We start from the raw sequence: 19,576 nt of genomic DNA, 5'->3' as shown, positions 1-19,576 counted from the left end.
AACAGGCACATTCAGAGAGCAGGTGACAGCCTCATCGCACCGTCTCTGAAACACTTTATATTACAAGTATGTTTATAGGTTAAATAAAATGGTTATGGAATTAGGCTAGGTTAACTAATTATAAACAACAAGATATGTAGCCTACAATTAGGTTGCATTTCTCTCTTGATTCCACCACTGCTGTCTATTAGTAACTGTATGGAGGTCAGTAATGTGGTGTTCGGTTGTTTATGGGTCACTACTGTTGCAGGTTGCTGTTTGCTTCAGTCACAGCAACGTTAGGTCATACAATCATGCAGTAAACTCAGCGATCCCTGTAACCATAGAACTGGTATTTCACTGACACACGTAACAGGCTAATATTTCACTATCCTGCGTAAACAACTCTCCCTCGAAGCCCATGGACGGAAGCCTATTACTGTAGTTAATTAGGCTTATTTTTCTCCTTCGCTAGCTCTCGCGTCTCCCTGACCTTTCCCTGATGCTTATCTGACCTTTGATGCCAGACAGGTGGTCATTACCATCGTGACAGTGACGTGGTGAAGGTGTATGTATAAAGTTTTGAGTGGAGTATGTGGAGTCGTGCCTTGTGGCCTGGCTGTGGTTTTAACTCTCCCTGTGTATCTTTCTTTCTTTCTCTCTATCTCTTTCTCTCTCCCTCCGCCTCTCTCACTCCCTCTCTACCTCTCTCTCCCTCTCTGTCTCTATATCTCTCTATATCTCTCTCTCTCTCTCTCTCTCACACACACACACACACACACACACACACACACACACACACACACACACACACACACACACACACACACACACACACACACACACACACAGAGACACACACACACACAGAGACACACACACAGACACACACACACACACACACACACACACACACACACACACACACACACACACACACACACACACACACACACACACACACACAAACACACTGTATCTACTATATCTCTTGCTATCATGGTATACAATCAGTGTTGGCATCCCCATATCCTCTTTACTGAGGAAAAAACACTGGCATTTACATCTTCCACTAGTACCGAGAGGGAGTTGATGAAAGGAGAGTTTACTGTAGCAATGCAATATAGCACAGAGCTATGGTGCATAGTCTAACAGACCAGTGTTTACTGTCAAACCAATGGATAAGCATGTCTGAATAGATCTAGAATAGAGATTGTCTGAATAGATCTCAGTCGTTTTCACCTCATTGTGATGTGTGTATCAAGTATTGATAGATGATCTCTCACACACTGCCTCAGGCATGCCATCCTTTACACATCATCATGCATATAGGAACCCATCCTTTACACATCATCATGCATATAGGAACCCATCCTTTATACATCATCATCATGCATATAGGAACCCATCTTTTACACATCATCATCATTCATATAGGAACCCATCCTTTACACATCATCATGCATATAGGAACCCATCCTTTACACATCATCATGCATATAGGAACCCATCCTTTACACATCATCATGCATATAGGAACCCATCCTTTACACATCATCATCATGCATATAGGAACCCATCCTTTACACATCATCATCATGCAGAGAGGAACCCATCCTTTACACATCATCATGTATATGGGAACCCATTCTTTACACATCATCATGCAGAGAGGGACCCATCCTTTACACATCATCATCATGCAGAGAGGGACCCATCCTTTACACATCATCATCATGCAGAGAGGAACCCATCCTTTACACATCATCATGCAGAGAGGAACCCATCCTTTACACATCATCACGCAGAGAGGAACCCATCCTTTACACATCATCATGCAGAGAGGAACCCATCCTTTACACATCATCACGCAGAGAGGAACCCATCCTTTACACATCATCATGCAGAGAGGAACCCATCCTTTACACATCATCACGCAGAGAGGAACCCATCCTTTACACATCATCATCATGCAGAGAGGAACCCATCCTTTACACATCATCACGCAGAGAGGAACCCATCCTTTACACATCATCATCATGCAGAGAGGAACCCATCCTTTACACATCATCATGCAGAGAGGAACCCATCCTTTACACATCATCACGCAGAGAGGAACCCATCCTTTACACATCATCATCATGCAGAGAGGAACCCATCCTTTACACATCATCATGCAGAGAGGAACCCATCCTTTACACATCATCACGCAGAGAGGAACCCATCCTTTACACATCATCATCATGCAGAGAGGAACCCATCCTTTACACATCATCATGCAGAGAGGAACCCATCCTTTACACATCATCACGCAGAGAGGAACCCATCCTTTACACATCATCATCACGCAGAGAGGAACCCATCCTTTGCACATCATCATGCAGAGAGGAACCCATCCTTTGCACATCATCATCATGCAGAGAGGAACCCATCCTTTACACGTCATCATCATGCAGAGAGGAACCCATCCTTTACACATCATCATGCAGAGAGGAACCCATCCTTTACACATCATCATCATGCAGAGAGGAACCCATCCTAAACACATCATCATGCAGAGAGGAACCCATCCTTTACACATCATCATGCAGAGAGGAACCCATCCTTTACACATCATCATCATGCAGAGAGGAACCCATCCTTTACACATCATCATGCAGAGAGGAACCCATCCTTTACACATCATCATGCAGAGAGGAACCCATCCTTTACACATCATCATCATGCAGAGAGGAACCCATACTTTACACATCAAAATGCAGAGAGGAACCCATCCTTTACACATCATCATCATGCAGAGAGGAACCCATCCTTTACACATCATCATGCAGAGAGGAACTCATCCTTTACACATCATCATCATGCAGAGAGGAACCCATCCTTTACCCATCATCATCGTGCAGAGAGGAACCCATCCTTTACACATCATCGTGCAGAGAGGAACCCATCCTTTACACATCATCATCATGCAGAGAGGAACTCATCCTTTACACATCATCATGCAGAGAGGAACCCATCCTTTACACATCATCATGCAGAGAGGAACCCATCCTTTACACATCATCATCATGCAGAGAGGAACCCATCCTTTACACATCATCGTGCAGAGAGGAACCCATCATTTTCACATCATCATGCTGAGGAACCCATCCTTTACACATCATCATGCAGAGAGGAACCCATCCTTTACACATTATCATCATGCAGAGAGGAACCCATCCTTTACACATCATCGTGCAGAGAGGAACCCATAATTTTCACATCATCATGCTGAGGAACCCATCCTTTACACATCATCAGAGGAACATTGTCATCTCACCACAAATCAAGAATCACATAGGTAGGAGGAAAGAGAGATATGTAAGAGAGGGATGGGAATAAATAGAGGGATGGGGATTAAACAGATTAAACAGATTGAGAGAGAGAGAGATAGAGACTACTGTTTGCTGATGATCTCGTGCTTCTGTACTTGTGGTGACAGAGATATAAATGGCAAAAGAGGAAGATAAAGAGATCTAAGGCAGAAAAGATCATGGGTGAGGCTGAGATGAGATGATGACAGCTACATATCAGACAACTGTTTTTGTAGATATGGATATGGTATCAGCTACATATCAGACAACTGTTTTTGTAGATATGGATATGGTATTAGCTACATATCAGACAACTGTTTTTGTAGATATGGATATGGTATTAGCTACATATCAGACAACTGTTTTTGTAGATATGGATATGTGTTAGCTACATATCAGACAACTGTTTTTGTAGATATGGATATGTGTTAGCTACATATCAGACAACTGTTTTTGTAGATATGGATATGGTATTAGCTACATATCAGACAACTGTTTTTGTAGATATGGATATGTATTAGGTACATATCAGACAACTGTTTTTGTAGAAATGGATATGTGTTAGCTACATATCAGACAACTGTTTTTGTAGATATGGATATGGTATTAGCTACATATCAGACAACTGTTTTTGTAGATATGGATATGGTATTAGGTACATATCAGACAACTGTTTTTGTAGATATGGATATGGTATTAGCTACATATCAGACAACTGTTTTTGTAGATATGGATATGGTATCAGCTACATATCAGACAACTGTTTTTGTAGATATGGATATGTGTTAGCTACATATCAGACAACTGTTTTTGTAGATATGGATATGGTATTAGGTACATATCAGACAACTGTTTTTGTAGATATGGATATGGTATTAGGTACATATCAGACAACTGTTTTTGTAGATATGGATATATATTACCTACATATCAGACAACTGTTTTTGTAGATATGGATATATATTACCTACATATCAGACAACTGTTTTTGTAGATATGGATATGTATTAGGTACATATCAGACAACTGTTTTTGTAGATATGGATATGGTATTAGGTACATATCAGACAACTGTTTTTGTAGATATGGATATGGTATTAGCTACATATCAGACAACTGTTTTTGTAGATATGGATATGGTATCAGCTACATATCAGACAACTGTTTTTGTAGATATGGATATGTGTTAGCTACATATCAGACAACTGTTTTTGTAGATATGGATATGGTATTAGGTACATATCAGACAACTGTTTTTGTAGATATGGATATGGTATTAGGTACATATCAGACAACTGTTTTTGTAGATATGGATATATATATTACCTACATATCAGACAACTGTTTTTGTAGATATGGATATATATTACCTACATATCAGACAACTGTTTTTGTAGATATGGATATGTATTAGGTACATATCAGACAACTGTTTTTGTAGATATGGATATGGTATTAGGTACATATCAGACAACTGTTTTTGTAGATATGGATATGGTATTAGCTACATATCAGACAACTGTTTTTGTAGATATGGATATGGTATTAGCTACATATCAGACAACTGTTTTTGTAGATATGGATATGTATTAGGTACATATCAGACAACTGTTTTTGTAGATATGGATATGGTATTAGGTTTATATCAGACAACTGTTTTTGTAGATATGGATATGTATTAGGTACATATCAGACAACTGTTTTTGTAGATATGGATATGGTATTAGCTACATATCAGACAACTGTTTTTGTAGATATGGATATGGTATTAGCTACATATCAGACAACTGTTTTTGTAGATATGGATATGTATTAGGTACATATCAGACAACTGTTTTTGTAGATATGGATATGGTATTAGGTACATATCAGACAACTGTTTTTGTAGATATGGATATGTATTAGTACATATCAGACAACTGTTTTTGTAGATATGGATATGGTATTAGCTACATATCAGACAACTGTTTTTGTAGATATGGATATGGTATTAGCTACATATCAGACAACTGTTTTTGTAGATATGGATATGGTATTAGCTACATATCAGACAACTGTTTTTGTAGATATGGATATGGTATTAGCTACATATCAGACAACTGTTTTTGTAGATATGGATATGGTATTTTCTGTGAAATAATAAAGGTGTGTGTCTCTGTCTGTCCGTCTCTCCCTGCAGACAAGCATCGTTAGCCAGCTGCTGAAGCACAGAGCAGATCCAACTCTCCTAAACTGCCACCAAGACAAGCCCTCAGGTATAATACAGTGACACACACGCACACACACACACACACACACATATGCTAGGCAGGTTGTAATGAAGCAAATAAATGGCTTTTGATTGGTTCGGCTGAGTTATCTACACAGCCTACTGTTCCAGTGATCCATCAGATAACCCACTAGAGTCGATTGGCGCACCGGTGCATATATCTAAGTTACATGACAAAAAAGTCGGCATCAAAATCTGTCAGTTTAAACTAGAAACATGTGTTTAATTGCATTGAATGTGTCTCAGTCTGCCAGTGTTGCACTTCCTCATCTGTGGTGAAAGTTGACAGAGTGATGTTTGTCAAATGAGTTTTATTGACCGCAACATATGTTTATGTAAACCAAATTCAACTGTACATACACTTAGGTTGGAGTCATTAAAACTTGTTTTTCAACCACTCCACAAATTTCTTGTAACAAACTATAGTTTTTGCAAGTTGGTTAGGACATTTACTTTGTGCATGACACAAGTCATTTTTCCAACAATTGTTTACGAACAGATTATTTCACTTATAATTCACTGTATCACAATTCCATTGGGTCAGAAGTTTTACATACACTAAATTGACTGTGCCTTTAAACAGCTTTGAAAATTCCAGAAAATGATGTCATGGCTTTAGAAGTGTGTGTGTGTGTGTGTGTGTGTGTGTGTGTGTGTGTGTGTGTGTGTGTGTGTGTGTGTGTGTGTGTGTGTGTGTGTGTGTTTGTGTGTGTGTGTGTGTGTGTGCGTGTGCGTGTGCGTGTGTGTGTGTGTGTATTCACCAAACATAAAATTAACACTCCACACTCTGACAGATCGTATATTTGGACACACAAACACATACACACAGAGACAGACACACACACATGCACATACACACTGAGAGAACAGCTCATCGGAGCTGATGTGATTCATTCCATAGTGGGTATGAAGCTAGAATACCATTACTCAAGTACATTATCTTTCATTTATTTATAGAAGCACTAACATGATTACTTCTCATGTCATGTGCATGTGTGTGTATGCATGATTGTGTGTGTGTATGCATGATTGTCTGTGTGTGTGTGTATGCATGATTGTCTGTGTGTGTGTGTGTATGCATGATTGTGTGTGTGTATGCATTGTGTGTGTGTGTGTATGCATTGTGTGTGTGTGTCTGTGTATGCATGATTGTGTGTGTGCGTACAGTTTGTGTGTGCCCGCGTGTTTGTGTGTGTGCATGCATGCATGTCTGTGTGTGTGTGCATGCATGCATGCATGTCTGTGTGTGTGTGTGTGTGTGTGTGTGAGGAGTTGAGAGACAGCTCCTTGTCGCTGTTTGCGATAACACGCAGGATCTATGGGCTTCTGTTTCATCTGTCTGCAGCGATGTATCTGTTGTCTCTCCTGCTGTTAGGGATGTTATTCTTAACCTGTCTATTCCCCCGGGCTCCCTGCCTCAACACCAGAGGCATGAAATCCCCAGGGGAAATAGACTTTTTTCCTTTGACTGGACAGCATACAGAGCTGCAAAAGTTGCTAGTTAATAACCAAATGCAATGCCACAGCATGCTGAAGTGCAATGCCTTTGAAACCCCCAGAGAATAACACGTAGAACTGTGTTACTGTAGTGTGTAATGTAGAGACTGTCTAAAGCGTTGAATGTCAGTGTACCCCAGATGTGGATGTTGAGGGAAAGGAGGAGAGAGACTCGTACTCTCCATGTCAATCTCTCCATCATAGTGTGAGATAGGCCTATTGCAGCCTCCTCCCTACAATCCTCATCCAATAGTGGAATCAGAAACTCTCTTTAGCAGTAATCAATAGTCCATTCTAACATGTAGTTTTAACTCAGGGATAGATGTGACACCACAGGGAGACATAATCCCGTCATTTTTGCTTAGACTCCACCCGATGTGTGCGTGCGTGCAAGAGAGAGAGAGAGAGAAAGAGAGAGACAGAGAGACAGAGAGACAGAGCGACAGAGAGAGAGGAATGTTGTCACTCTGTATGAACTAAAAGAGGATAAAGCTGTATCCCTCCCCTGTGCCCTGTTAGACCTCATTACAGATGGAGGGGATCTTAACTCCTCTCTGAAGCTCAGATGGATCGATCCTCAGTGGGGTTCATACTCTGTCTCAGCACTGGCACATCCATATGGATGGGTTTGGATGAGGCCTTGGTGAATTAGCCTAGAATGATTTAGATCTCAAAGTGGCCCTTTGAATAGTATTGTCTATTTAACGTGTCAATGTTCAGAGTATTGATCTTGGAGAACATTTTATGCGTTTTATAAATTGGCCGGTGTTCAACATAAATGTCTATGCAACATTCTATATGTTTGCAGCTAGATAGAGGCTAATTTCAAGCGCTCTAGCATTGAAAGTACTGAGAGTACCAGTGACTACAACGTCTCTGATTCACTATACTGTAGTTAAGCAATAAGGTCAGAGGGCGTGTGGTATATTGGCCATATACCCCAAATGCCTGAGGTGCCTTATTGCTATTATAAACTGGTTACCAACATAAATAGAACAGTAAACAAGTATTTTTGAAAGGAGGAGTAGTGATGGAACCAAGGCGCAGCGGGTTGTGAATACATAATTTTAATAAACAAGACGGAAAAAACACGAAACGAAATACACTTGGATGATTAACAAAATAACAAACGGAGTAGACAGACCTGGACGACGAACTTACATTCAACACGAAGAACGCACGAACAGGGAAAAAATAGACTACACAAAATGAACAGGGAAAAAATAGACTACACAAAATGACGATGTACAAGACAAACCGAACAGTCCCGTATGGTGCGACAAACACTGACACAGGAGACAACCACCCACCACGAACACTGTGAAACAACCTACCTAAATATGACTCTCAATTAGAGGAACGCCAAACACCTGCCTCTAATTAAGAGCCATACCAGGCAACCCTTAAACCAACATAGAAACAGAAAACATAGAATGCCCACCCAAACTCACGTCCTGACCAACTAACACATACAACAAACTAACAGAAATAGGTCAGGAACGTGACATAACCCCCCCCTTAAGGTGCTAACTCCGGGCGCACCAGCACAAAGTCTAGGGGAGGGTCTGGGTGGGCATCTGACCACGGTGGTGGCTCAGGCTCAGGGCGAGGTTCCCACCCCACCATAGTCAATCCCAGCTTACATCTCCCCCTACAAATGACCACCCTCATATTACACCCACTTAATCCTTTGGGTAACATCGAGACAAGGGGCAGCACCGGGATAGAGGGATAGCTCAGGACAGAGGGATAGCTCAGGACAGAGGGATAGCTCAGGACAGAGGGATAGCTCAGGATAGAGAGGTAGCTCAGGATGGAGAGGTAGCTCATGATAGAGGGGCAACTCCGGACTGAAAGGCAGCTCCGGACAGAGAGACAGCTCTGGACTGAGGGGCAGTTCTGGATAAATAGCCGCTCTGGGCTGAGGGACAGCTCATGACTGGCTGACGACTCTGGACGCTCATGGCTGGCTGACGGCTCTGGACGCTCATGGCTGGCTGACGGCTCTGGACGCTCATGGCTGGCTGACGGCTCTGGACGCTCATGGCTGGCTGACGACTCTGGACGCTCATGGCTGGCTGACGGCTCTGGACGCTCATGGCTGGCTGACGGCTCTGGACGCTCATGGCTGGCTGACGGCTCTGGACGCTCATGGCTGGCTGACGGCTCTGGACGCTCATGGCTGGCTGACGGCTCTGGCAGATCCTGTCTGGCTGGCGGCTCTGGACGCTCATGGCTGGCTGACGGCTCTGGACGCTCATGGCTGGCTGACGGCTCTGGCAGATCCTGTCTGGCTGGCGGCTCTGGCAGATCCTGTCTGGTTGGCGGCTCTGGCAGATCCTGTCTGGTTGGCGGCCCTGGCAGATCCTGTCTGGTTGGCGGCTCTGGCAGATCCTGTCTGGTTGGCGGCTCTGGCAGATCCTGACTGACGAATGGCTCTAGCGGCTCCTGACTGACTAACGGCTCTAATGGCTCGGGACAGACGGATGGCTCAGACGGCGCTGGGGAGACGGATGGCTCAGATGGCGCTGGGGAGACGGATGGCTCAGATGGCGCTGGGGAGACGGATGACTCAGATGGCGCTGCGGAGACGGATGGCTCAGATGGCGCTGCGGAGACGGATGGCTCAGATGGCGCTGCGGAGACGGATGGCTAAGACTGATCCTGTCTGGCGGAAGGCTTTGGCTGCTCCTGTCTGGCGGAAGGCTCTGTAGGCTCATGGCAGACGGGCAGTTCATGCGGCGCTTGGCAGACGGACAGTTCAGGCGCCGTTGGGCAGACGGCAGACTCTGGCCGGCTGAGACGCACTGTAGGCCTGGTGCGTGGTGCCGGAACTGGAGGCACCGGACTGGAGACACGCACTTCAAGCCTAGTGCGGGGAGCAGGGACAGGGCACACTGGACTCTCAAAACGTACTATATGCCTGGTGCGTGGTACCGGCACTGATGGCACCGGGCTGAGTGCACGCACCTCAGGACGAGTACGGGGAGAAGGAACAGTGTGTACAGGGCTCTGGAGACGCACAGGTGGCTTAGTGCGTGGTGCCGGAACTGGAGGCACCGGACTGGAGACACGCACCATAGAGAGAGTGCGTGGAGGAGGAACAGGGCTCTGAAACGCACTGGAAGCCTGGTGCGTGGTGTAGGCACTGGTGGTAATGGGCTGGGGCGGGGAGGTAGCGCCGGAAATACCAGACCGTGCAGGCTTATTGGCTCCCTTGAACACTGAGCCTGCCCAACCTTACCTGGCTGAATGCTCCCCGTCGCCCGCCCAGTGCGGAGAGGTGGAATAACCCGCACCGGGCTATGTAGGCGAACTGGGGACACCATGCGTAAGGCTGGTGCCATGTAAGCCGGCCCAAGGAGACGTACTGGTGGCCAGATATGTAGAGCCGGCTTCATGGCACTTGGCTCAATGCTCAATCTAGCCCTACCAGTGCGGGGAGGTGGAATAACCCGCACTGGGCTATGCACACGTACAGGAGACACCGTGCGCTCTACTGCGTAACACGGTGTCTGCCCGTACTCCCGCTCTCCACGGTTAGCCTGGGAAGTGGGCGCAGGTCTCCTACCTGCCCTTTGCCCACTACCTCTTAGCCACCCCCCAAGAAATTTTTGGGTGGTACTCACGGGCTTTTCGGGCTTCCGTGCTAGACGGGTCCCTCATAACGCCGGTTCCCTTCTCCGGTTGCCTCTGCTCTCCTCAGTGCCTCCAGCTGTTCCCATGGGAGGCGATCCCTTCCAGCCAGGATCTCCTCCCATGAGTAGCAACCTTTCCCGTCCAAAACATCCTCCCAAGTCCATTCCTCCTTCTTGCGCTGTCCCTTCCTCCGATTACACCGCTGCTTGATTCTGGATTGGTGGGTGGTTCTGTAACGGTGGTCCTCCTCCTCTTCAATCGAAAAGGAGGAGTAGTGATGGAACCAAGGCGCAGCGGGTTGTGAATACATAATTTTAATAAACAAGACGGAAAAAACACGAAACGAAATACACTTGGATGATTAACAAAATAACAAACGGAGTAGACAGACCTGGACGACGAACTTACATTCAACACGAAGAACGCACGAACAGGGAAAAGATAGACTACACAAAATGACGATGTACAAAACAAACCGTACAGTCCCGTATGGTGCGACAAACACTGACACAGGAGACAACCACCCACCACGAACACTGTGAAACAACCTACCTAAATATGACTCTCAATTAGAGGAACGCCAAACACCTGCCTCTAATTAAGAGCCATACCAGGCAACCCTTAAACCAACATAGAAACAGAAAACATAGAATGCCCACCCAAACTCACGTCCTGACCAACTAACACATACAACAAACTAACAGAAATAGGTCAGGAACGTGACATATACACACGGCTAAAATGATGTTTCAGCCAATCAGCATCCAGGATTCAAACTACCCGATTTATCATGCTTAGTAATACATTTGTAACAGTCTGACAGACAGTCTTTCTCATTTTGAACCCTTAGTGGTTAGTCTCTTAACCCGCTGTGTTCCCTGTCCTGATTCCAGGCATAGCAGCATCCGACCCCATCATGAACATGCTGCTGAGAGCAGAGGAATGCTGGGTAGAGAGACTGAAGGACCCCTCTGTCCCACCTGCCCCTACAGACAAACGCTACGATGGAGGCGAACACGACCACACCATCCCCGTCAAGAACCTGTGAGTTTGATGATCAATTCATCAAATGATCAAATGACCTCACTTATCTATATTACGCATACAATATAGTATTATTATTTTTCTTCTACTTTTTACCCCTTTTTCATGGTATCCAATTGGTAGTTATAGTCTTGTCTCATTGCTGCAACTCCTGTACGGACTTGGGAGAGGCGCAGCCCCAGGGTCTCCCGGTCGCGGCCGTCTGCGACAGAGCCTGGACTCGAACCAGGATCTCTAGTGGCACAGCTAGCAACTGCAATGCAGTGCCTAATGCCATACATTATAGTTTAAGTTGTTCCGGTATCAGTATTCAAAAGCAAATGATTTGCTTAGTAATCATTTTTCCTCCCACACAACCCTGTAGGACCCCCCTGTCCATGCCCCTCTCTAAGAGGGACAGTCTGTTGGAGAAGTGTGCCATGTTCAGGGAGTTGGGAGGGGGGCTGAGCAGATATCCTTCACAGGACAACGGTCTAGATGGACCCACAGGACCCAGCAAACTGGAGCAGGCAAGTACACTCAACATCTGCACTACAACGAAGTGTACACTCAATATGTTCACTACTGCTATACACTTCAGATATCTACTGCAGAAAAGTGTACACTTACTGTACGGGAAACCAAGTCCATGTGTGGTTGCTATGGTAACCTGTGTGGTGTGGTGTTGCAGGTGAAGTTGATGCCTCCGGCGCCTAATGATGACCTGGCGTCTCTCAGTGAGCTCACAGACAGCAGCCTGCTCTACGAGATGCAGAAACGCTTTGGCAACGACCAGATATATGTAGGTAGAACACCCACACACAAGCACACACACACACACACACACACACACACACACACACACACACACACACACACACACACACACACACACACACACACACACACACACACACACACACACACACACACACACACACAAACACACACACACACACACGGACACACACATGGACACACTTACATACAATTGGAGTGATCTATTGATCGTGAGATGCCAGCTTGCACACTGGGCAGTCTTTCCCCTGACTGTCCCCAGATCCAGAGTTGAGGAGGGAAACCAGCACCCTCCACCCGTCCACCTCTCCACCCCTCCACCCCTCCACTCCTCCACCCCTCTACCTTCCACCTCTCCACCCCTCCACCCCTCCACTCCTCCACCCCTCTACCCGTCCACCTCTCCACCCCTCCACCCCTCCACCCCTCCACTCCTCCACCCCTCTACCCGTCCACCTCTCCACCCCTCCACCCCTCCACTCCTCCACCCCTCTACCCGTCCACCTCTCCACCCCTCCACCCCTCCACTCCTCCACCCTCTACCCCTCCACCTCTCCACCCCTCCACCTCTCCACCCCTCCACCTCTCCTCTCCTCCACCTCTCCACTCCTCCACCCCTCTACCCCACTACCCCTCCAGCTCTCCACCCCTCCACCTCTCCACTCCTCCACCCCTCTACCCGTCCACCTCTCCACCCATCTAGCTCTCCACTCCTCCACCCCTCTACCCCACTACCCCTCCACCTCTCCACCCCTCCACCTCTCCTCTCCTCCACCTCTCCACTCCTCCACCCCTCTACCCCACTACCCCTCCACCTCTCCACCCTTCCACCTCTCCACCCCTCCACCCCTCCACTCCTCCACCCCTCTACCCTTCTACCTCTCCACCCCTCCACTCCTCCACCCCTCTACCCCTCCACCTCTCCACCCTTCCACCTCTCCACCCCTCCACTCCTCCACTCCTCCACCCCTCTACCCCTCCACCCCTCTACCCCTCTACCCCTCCACCTTTACACCTCTCCACCTCTCCTCTCCTCCACCTCTCCTCTCCTCCACCTCTCCTCTCCTCCACCCCTCTACCCCTCTACCCCTCTACCTCTCCACCCCTCCACCTTTACACCTCTCCACCTCTCCTCTCCTCCACCCCTCTACCCCTCTACCCCTCTACCCCTCTACCTCTCCACCCCTCCACCTTTACACCTCTCCACCTCTCCTCTCCTCCACCTCTCTACCTCTCCACCTCTCCACCCCTCCACCTCTCCACCCCTCCACCTCTCCACCTCTCCACTCCTCCACCCCTCCTCCTCCGCTCTTCCACTCCTCCAGCCCTCTACCCCTCTACCCCTCCACCTCTCCACCCCTCCACTCCTCCACCCCTCCTCCTCCGCTCTTCCACTCCTCCAGCCCTGCAGACCAGTGACTGGACCTGTGTTATTGCACGTGACTGGTATCTGTCTCTGTTGCCCGGCCAGGCACTGGTGGCTGCTAGTGGCGGTTATAGGGTTTGTACCCTCTTTGAGTCAGTCCCCCACCCCTCTCTGTCTTGTATTGTGGGCTAGTGGCTGATGTGTGAGTGGAGTGTGTGAGCTCTGGCCAGGGTCTGGTGTCTGGAAGGTGTCCCAGGAGACTCATTGTCGGCTGGCCAGGGACAAGACCCAGGGATGGGGGATGAATAGATCTACTAAGAGCCAGTCTAAATGTACTACACAGATATACGCACAGACACACACGGACACGCAGACACTCACACAAAGGAGAAATATCCCATATTGGAGAATCAATGCCGTTTTGGTTCGATGGACAAAATCCATGACTGCAATTATGAGAAAATATGAGAGACATACAGCCGTTTTCCTTTTGGTTTCTGGACATTCTAACCAGTGGTGGAAAAAGTACCCAGTTGTCATACTTAAGTAAAAGTAAAGATGCCTTCATAGAAAATGACTCAATGAAAAGTAAAAGTCACCCAGTAAAATTCTACTTGAGTAAAAGTCTAAAGGTATTTGGTTTAATATATATGTAAGTATCAAAAGTAAATGTAATTGCTAAAATATACTTAAGTACCAAAAGTAAAAGTATAAATCATTTTAACTTCCTTATATTAAGCAAACCAGATGGCACCATTTTCTTGTTTATCACATTTACAGATAGCCAGGGGCACACTCCAACACTCAGCCATAATTTACAAACAAAGCATTTGTGTTTAGTGAATCCTCCAGATTAGAGGCATTAGATGACCAGGGATATTCTCTCGACAAGTGCGTGAATTGGACCATTTTCCTGTCCTGCTAAACATTCAAAATGTAACGAGTACTTTTAGGTGTCAGGGAAAATGTGTGGATTAAAACGTCCGTTATTTTCTTTAGGAGTGTATTGAAGTAAAAGTAAAAGTTGTTCTAAATATAAATAGTTAAGTAAAGTACAGATACCCCCAAAAACGGCTTAAGAAGTACTTCAAAGTATTTTTACTTAAGTACTTTACACCACTGATTCTAACCACATTTCATTGCTGCCTTAGCTCCACATGGAAGATGGTGCTGTAGAATGACTGGAGCCAGATCAATGTGGAACACCCTGGCTATTTTCATAACTGTGTGTGAAAAGGCTCCGATAGCTTGGTTTTTACTGAGCCACAGATGGGGGAGAGACTGGCTTGTTGGACATGGAGAGGAGGGGGTAGATTGAAAGAGGACAGAGAAGAGAGGGGAGATTGAGAGAGGATAGAGAAGAGGGGGGAGATTGAGAGAGGACAGAGAAGAGGGGGGAGATTGAGAGAGAGCAGAGAAGAGGGGGGAGATTGAGAGAGGACAGAGAAGAGGGGGAAGATTGAGAGAGGACAAAGAAGAGGGGGGAGATTGAGAGAGGACAGAGAAGAGGGGGGAGATTGAGAGAGGACAGAGAAGAGGGGGGAGGTTGAGAGAGAGCAGAGAAGAAGGGGGAGATTGAGAGAGGACAGAGAAGAGGAGGAAGATTGAGAGAGGACACAGAAGAGGGGGAGATTGAGAGAGGACAGAGAAGAGGGGGGAGATTGAGAGAGGACAGAGAAGAGGGGGGAGATTGAGAGAGGACAGAGAAGAGGAGGAAGATTGAAAGAGGACAGAGAAGAGGGGGGAGATTGAGAGAGGACAGAGAAGAGGGGGAGATTGAGAGGACAAAGAAGAGGGGGAAGATTGAGAGAGGACAGAGAAGAGGGGGGATTGAGAGAGGACAGAGAAGAGGAGGAAGATTGAGAGAGGACAGAGAAGAGGGGGGAGATTGAGAGAGGACAGAGAAGAGGGGGGAGATTGAGAGAGGACAGAGAAGAGGGGGGAGATAGGGAGAGGACAGAGAAGAGGGGGAAGATTGAGAGAGGACAAAGAAGAGGGGGGAGATTGAGAGACGACAGAGAAGAGGGGGGAGATTGAGAGAGGACAGAGAAGAGGAGGAAGATTGAGAGAGGACAGAGAAGAGGGGGGAGATTGAGAGAGGACAGAGAAGAGAGGGGAGATTGAGAGAGGACAGAGAAGAGGGGGGAGATTGAGAGAGGACAGAGAAGAGGGGGGAGATTGAGAGAGGACAGAGAAGAGGTGGGAGATTGAGAGAGAGCAGAGAAGAGGGGGGAGATTGAGAGAGGACAGAGAAGAGGAGGAAGATTGAGAGAGGACAGAGAAGAGGGGGGAGATTGAGAGAGGACAGAGAAGAGGGGGGAGATTGAGAGAGGACAGAGAAGAGGGGGGAGGTTGAGAGAGAGCAGAGAAGGGGGAGATTGAGAGAGGACAGAGAAGAGGAGGAAGATTGAGAGAGGACACAGAAGAGGGGGAGATTGAGAGAGGACAGAGAAGAGGGGGGAGATTGAGAGAGGACAGAGAAGAGGGGGGAGATTGAGAGAGGACAGAGAAGAGGAGGAAGATTGAAAGAGGACAGAGAAGAGGGGGGAGATTGAGAGAGGACAGAGAAGAGGGGGAGATTGAGAGGACAAAGAAGAGGGGGAAGATTGAGAGAGGACAGAGAAGAGGGGGGATTGAGAGAGGACAGAGAAGAGGAGGAAGATTGAGAGAGGACAGAGAAGAGGGGGGAGATTGAGAGAGGACAGAGAAGAGGGGGGAGATTGAGAGAGGACAGAGAAGAGGGGGGAGATTGAGAGAGGACAGAGAAGAGGGGGAAGATTGAGAGAGGACAAAGAAGAGGGGGGAGATTGAGAGACGACAGAGAAGAGGGGGGAGATTGAGAGAGGACAGAGAAGAGGAGGAAGATTGAGAGAGGACAGAGAAGAGGGGAGATTGAGAGAGGACAGAGAAGAGGGGGGAGATTGAGAGAGGACAGAGAAGAGGGGGAAGATTGAGAGAGGACAGAGAAGAGGGGGAAGCAATGAGATGAGGAGAAAACAAAGGAACCAGAATTAGATATGACAGGGAAAAGTAAAGAGAAGGAGGGAGAGAGAAGGAGGGAGAGAAAAGCAGAGATGAAGAGCGTGAGGTGGAAGAGGGAGATAGAGATGGAACGAGGGAAGAGGAGGAGGAGAGGGCTGAAAAAGGCAGTGTAATGGTCCATATGCTCCCCAGTAGGGTGGTCAGAGACTGGGACTTTGATGACTGGGCTCCAGCCTGCTGCTGGGATGGAAGGATGGTACACAGCTGAGCCCAGGCACTGGAGAAGAGGACAAAAGGATGGGGGAGGGATGCATGACAGTTGGGAGAATGAGATGGTCAGTGCGAGGGATGTGGAATTGGGGTTTTGGTCTTGATACTACTATACGAGATTGAGAGAATGTAATTTGGTAACAGAGTTAAATTGTGCCAAGTTGGCATAACCACTGACTGTCCTTAACTTGCTCCGGGTTGAAGTTTTCCTTGGGCACTGATCTAGAATCATCTATCCTTGTCCATCCTCACCTAAACCATTAGGAGTGAAAATGCCAAACTAACCTTTGATCAGCGTCTGGGGGGACTTTGTAGCACATTAATCTTCAGGCCAGGCCTGAGGACAGGCAGGGCAGCATTTCAGCATCTTAGTGATACCATATCCTATCCAGCCCCAGCAGGGTCTCCTAGAAAACATAGGGTTAGCAGTTAGCATTCAGACAGTTTAGGTTTGTTTTGTGGGAAGGAGGGCTAGAACCTAGCAGCTGTACAGGAGTAGCTGTAAGGGTTAGTGTTTACTGTATATCTCTGTCAGAGGAAGGGGGTTTGGCAGGAGTATCTAGATAGCCTGAGGGTCTACAGTAGGAAGAAAGAAGAACTATAGAAATGAAATAAGTATACCTGTCTACCTCCATGCAGTTTTGGCTTTCCATTTATGAAAGGGGCTTTGTGGTAAGTTTAGTATTTGGACCACACATAGGCTACAAACTCTGTCACAATACAGAAATTATACACAATTTAAAACACACAATTAAATAAACAGCTAATATTATATAAATAATCAAACAAAACAAACACATGTATCAATTTAAAAATCCCGAGCCTTTCTCCTAAAGTGACCCAGAGACAACAACACATCCAACTGAAACGTGACTAGGAGATTGTTCCACCTGACAGGGCCCTGGTAGGAAAAGGCAGATTTTCCCAACTCCGTGGATACACGTGGAGTCTCCATCATTAACCAACTCTGTGGATACACGTGGAGTCTCCGTCATTAACCAACTCTGTGGATACACGTGGAGTCTCCAGCATTAACCAACTCTGTGGATACACGTGGAGTCTCCAGCATTAACCAACTCTGTGGATACACGTGGAGTCTCCAGCATTAACCAACTCTGTGGATACACGTGGAGTCTCCATCATTAACCAACTCTGTGGATATACGTGGAGTCTCCGTCATTAACCAACTCTGTGGATACACGTGGAGTCTCCAGCATTAACCAACTCTGTGGATACACGTGGAGTCTCCAGCATTAACCAACTCTGTGGATACACGTGGAGTCTCCAGCATTAACCAACTCTGTGGATACACGTGGAGTCTCCATCATTAACCAACTCTGTGGATACATGTGGAGTCTCCATCATTAACCAACTCTGTGGATACATGTGGAGTCTCCATCATTAACCAACTCTGTGGATACATGTGGAGTCTCCATCATTAACCAACTCTGTGGATACATGTGGAGTCTCCAGCATTAACCAACTCTGTGGATACACGTGGAGTCTCCAGCATTAACCAACTCTGTGGATACATGTGGATACGTTGTGTCCAAGGGCTTCAAAACCCCCGTTAGCTGCATTCATGTATTTAATATCACCATAATCTATAACAGGAATTCATGTAGACTGAATGATCTGTTTTCTACTATTTAATGAAAGGACCTATTCCTATAGAAGAAGCCCAACTTAATTCTTCATGTCTTGACTAACTCGTCAACATGCTTTTTAAAAGATTGCTTTTCGTCAATTCAGATGCCCAGATATTTATAGGCGGGGACACGATCAATGAGGGCACAATCTAACGTACTTATTGTAACGATCTTCGTTGGGAGAAAGAAAAGAGGACCAAAGCGCAGCGTGGTAAGTGATGAATGATGAATATTTAATGGGACAAAACTGAACACTGAAATACAAAACAATAAAGTGAACGAACTAAAACCGAAACAGTTCCGTGTGGAACACACAGACACGGAAGACAACCACCCACGAAACCCAGGTGAAAAAAGGCTACCTAAGTATGATTCTCAATCAGAGACAACTAACGACACCTGCCTCTGATTGAGAATCATACCAGGTCAAACGAAAAAAAACAACATAGAAAAACAAACATAGATAACCCACCCAACTCACGCCCTGACCACTAAAACAAAGACATAACAAAAGAACTAAGGTCGGAACGTGACACTTATGCACAAATCATCAGTTACATGATTTGTAAAATAGCATGTACTTGGTTTTACCAGCAGGTTTCTTACCTGTATCACACTTTCCTGTTCTTGAGGGGGTCAGCAGAGGTTGCCAAGGCGCCCACGCTCCCAGGAGTGCATATTTGGGAATGAGCTTGTCCATTCAACTGCAATAAGCTTGTCCATTCAACTGATTTCTTATAATAGTGTTATT

General features: G+C 46.5%; 1 protein-coding gene across 2 annotated transcripts in view; it reads left to right on the top strand.

The window, feature by feature from the left end:
- The window catches only part of LOC129821073 (unconventional myosin-XVI-like), a 221,471-nt gene that overhangs the window by 148,075 nt on the left and 53,820 nt on the right, over positions 1-19,576 (top strand). For both annotated transcript variants that reach the window (XM_055878332.1, XM_055878333.1), the window contains exons 8-11: positions 5,512-5,587; positions 11,631-11,781; positions 12,146-12,290; positions 12,452-12,562. In XM_055878332.1, the coding sequence (XP_055734307.1) occupies positions 5,512-5,587; positions 11,631-11,781; positions 12,146-12,290; positions 12,452-12,562 (483 nt within the window). The remainder of the gene's footprint in view (positions 1-5,511; positions 5,588-11,630; positions 11,782-12,145; positions 12,291-12,451; positions 12,563-19,576) is intronic.

The sequence above is a fragment of the Salvelinus fontinalis genome, chromosome 23 (genome assembly GCF_029448725.1).
Source record: "Salvelinus fontinalis isolate EN_2023a chromosome 23, ASM2944872v1, whole genome shotgun sequence".
Taxonomy (NCBI): domain Eukaryota; kingdom Metazoa; phylum Chordata; class Actinopteri; order Salmoniformes; family Salmonidae; genus Salvelinus; species Salvelinus fontinalis.
Note: the sequence above shows the minus strand (reverse complement) of the source record. Positions and strands in the feature narration are given on the sequence as shown.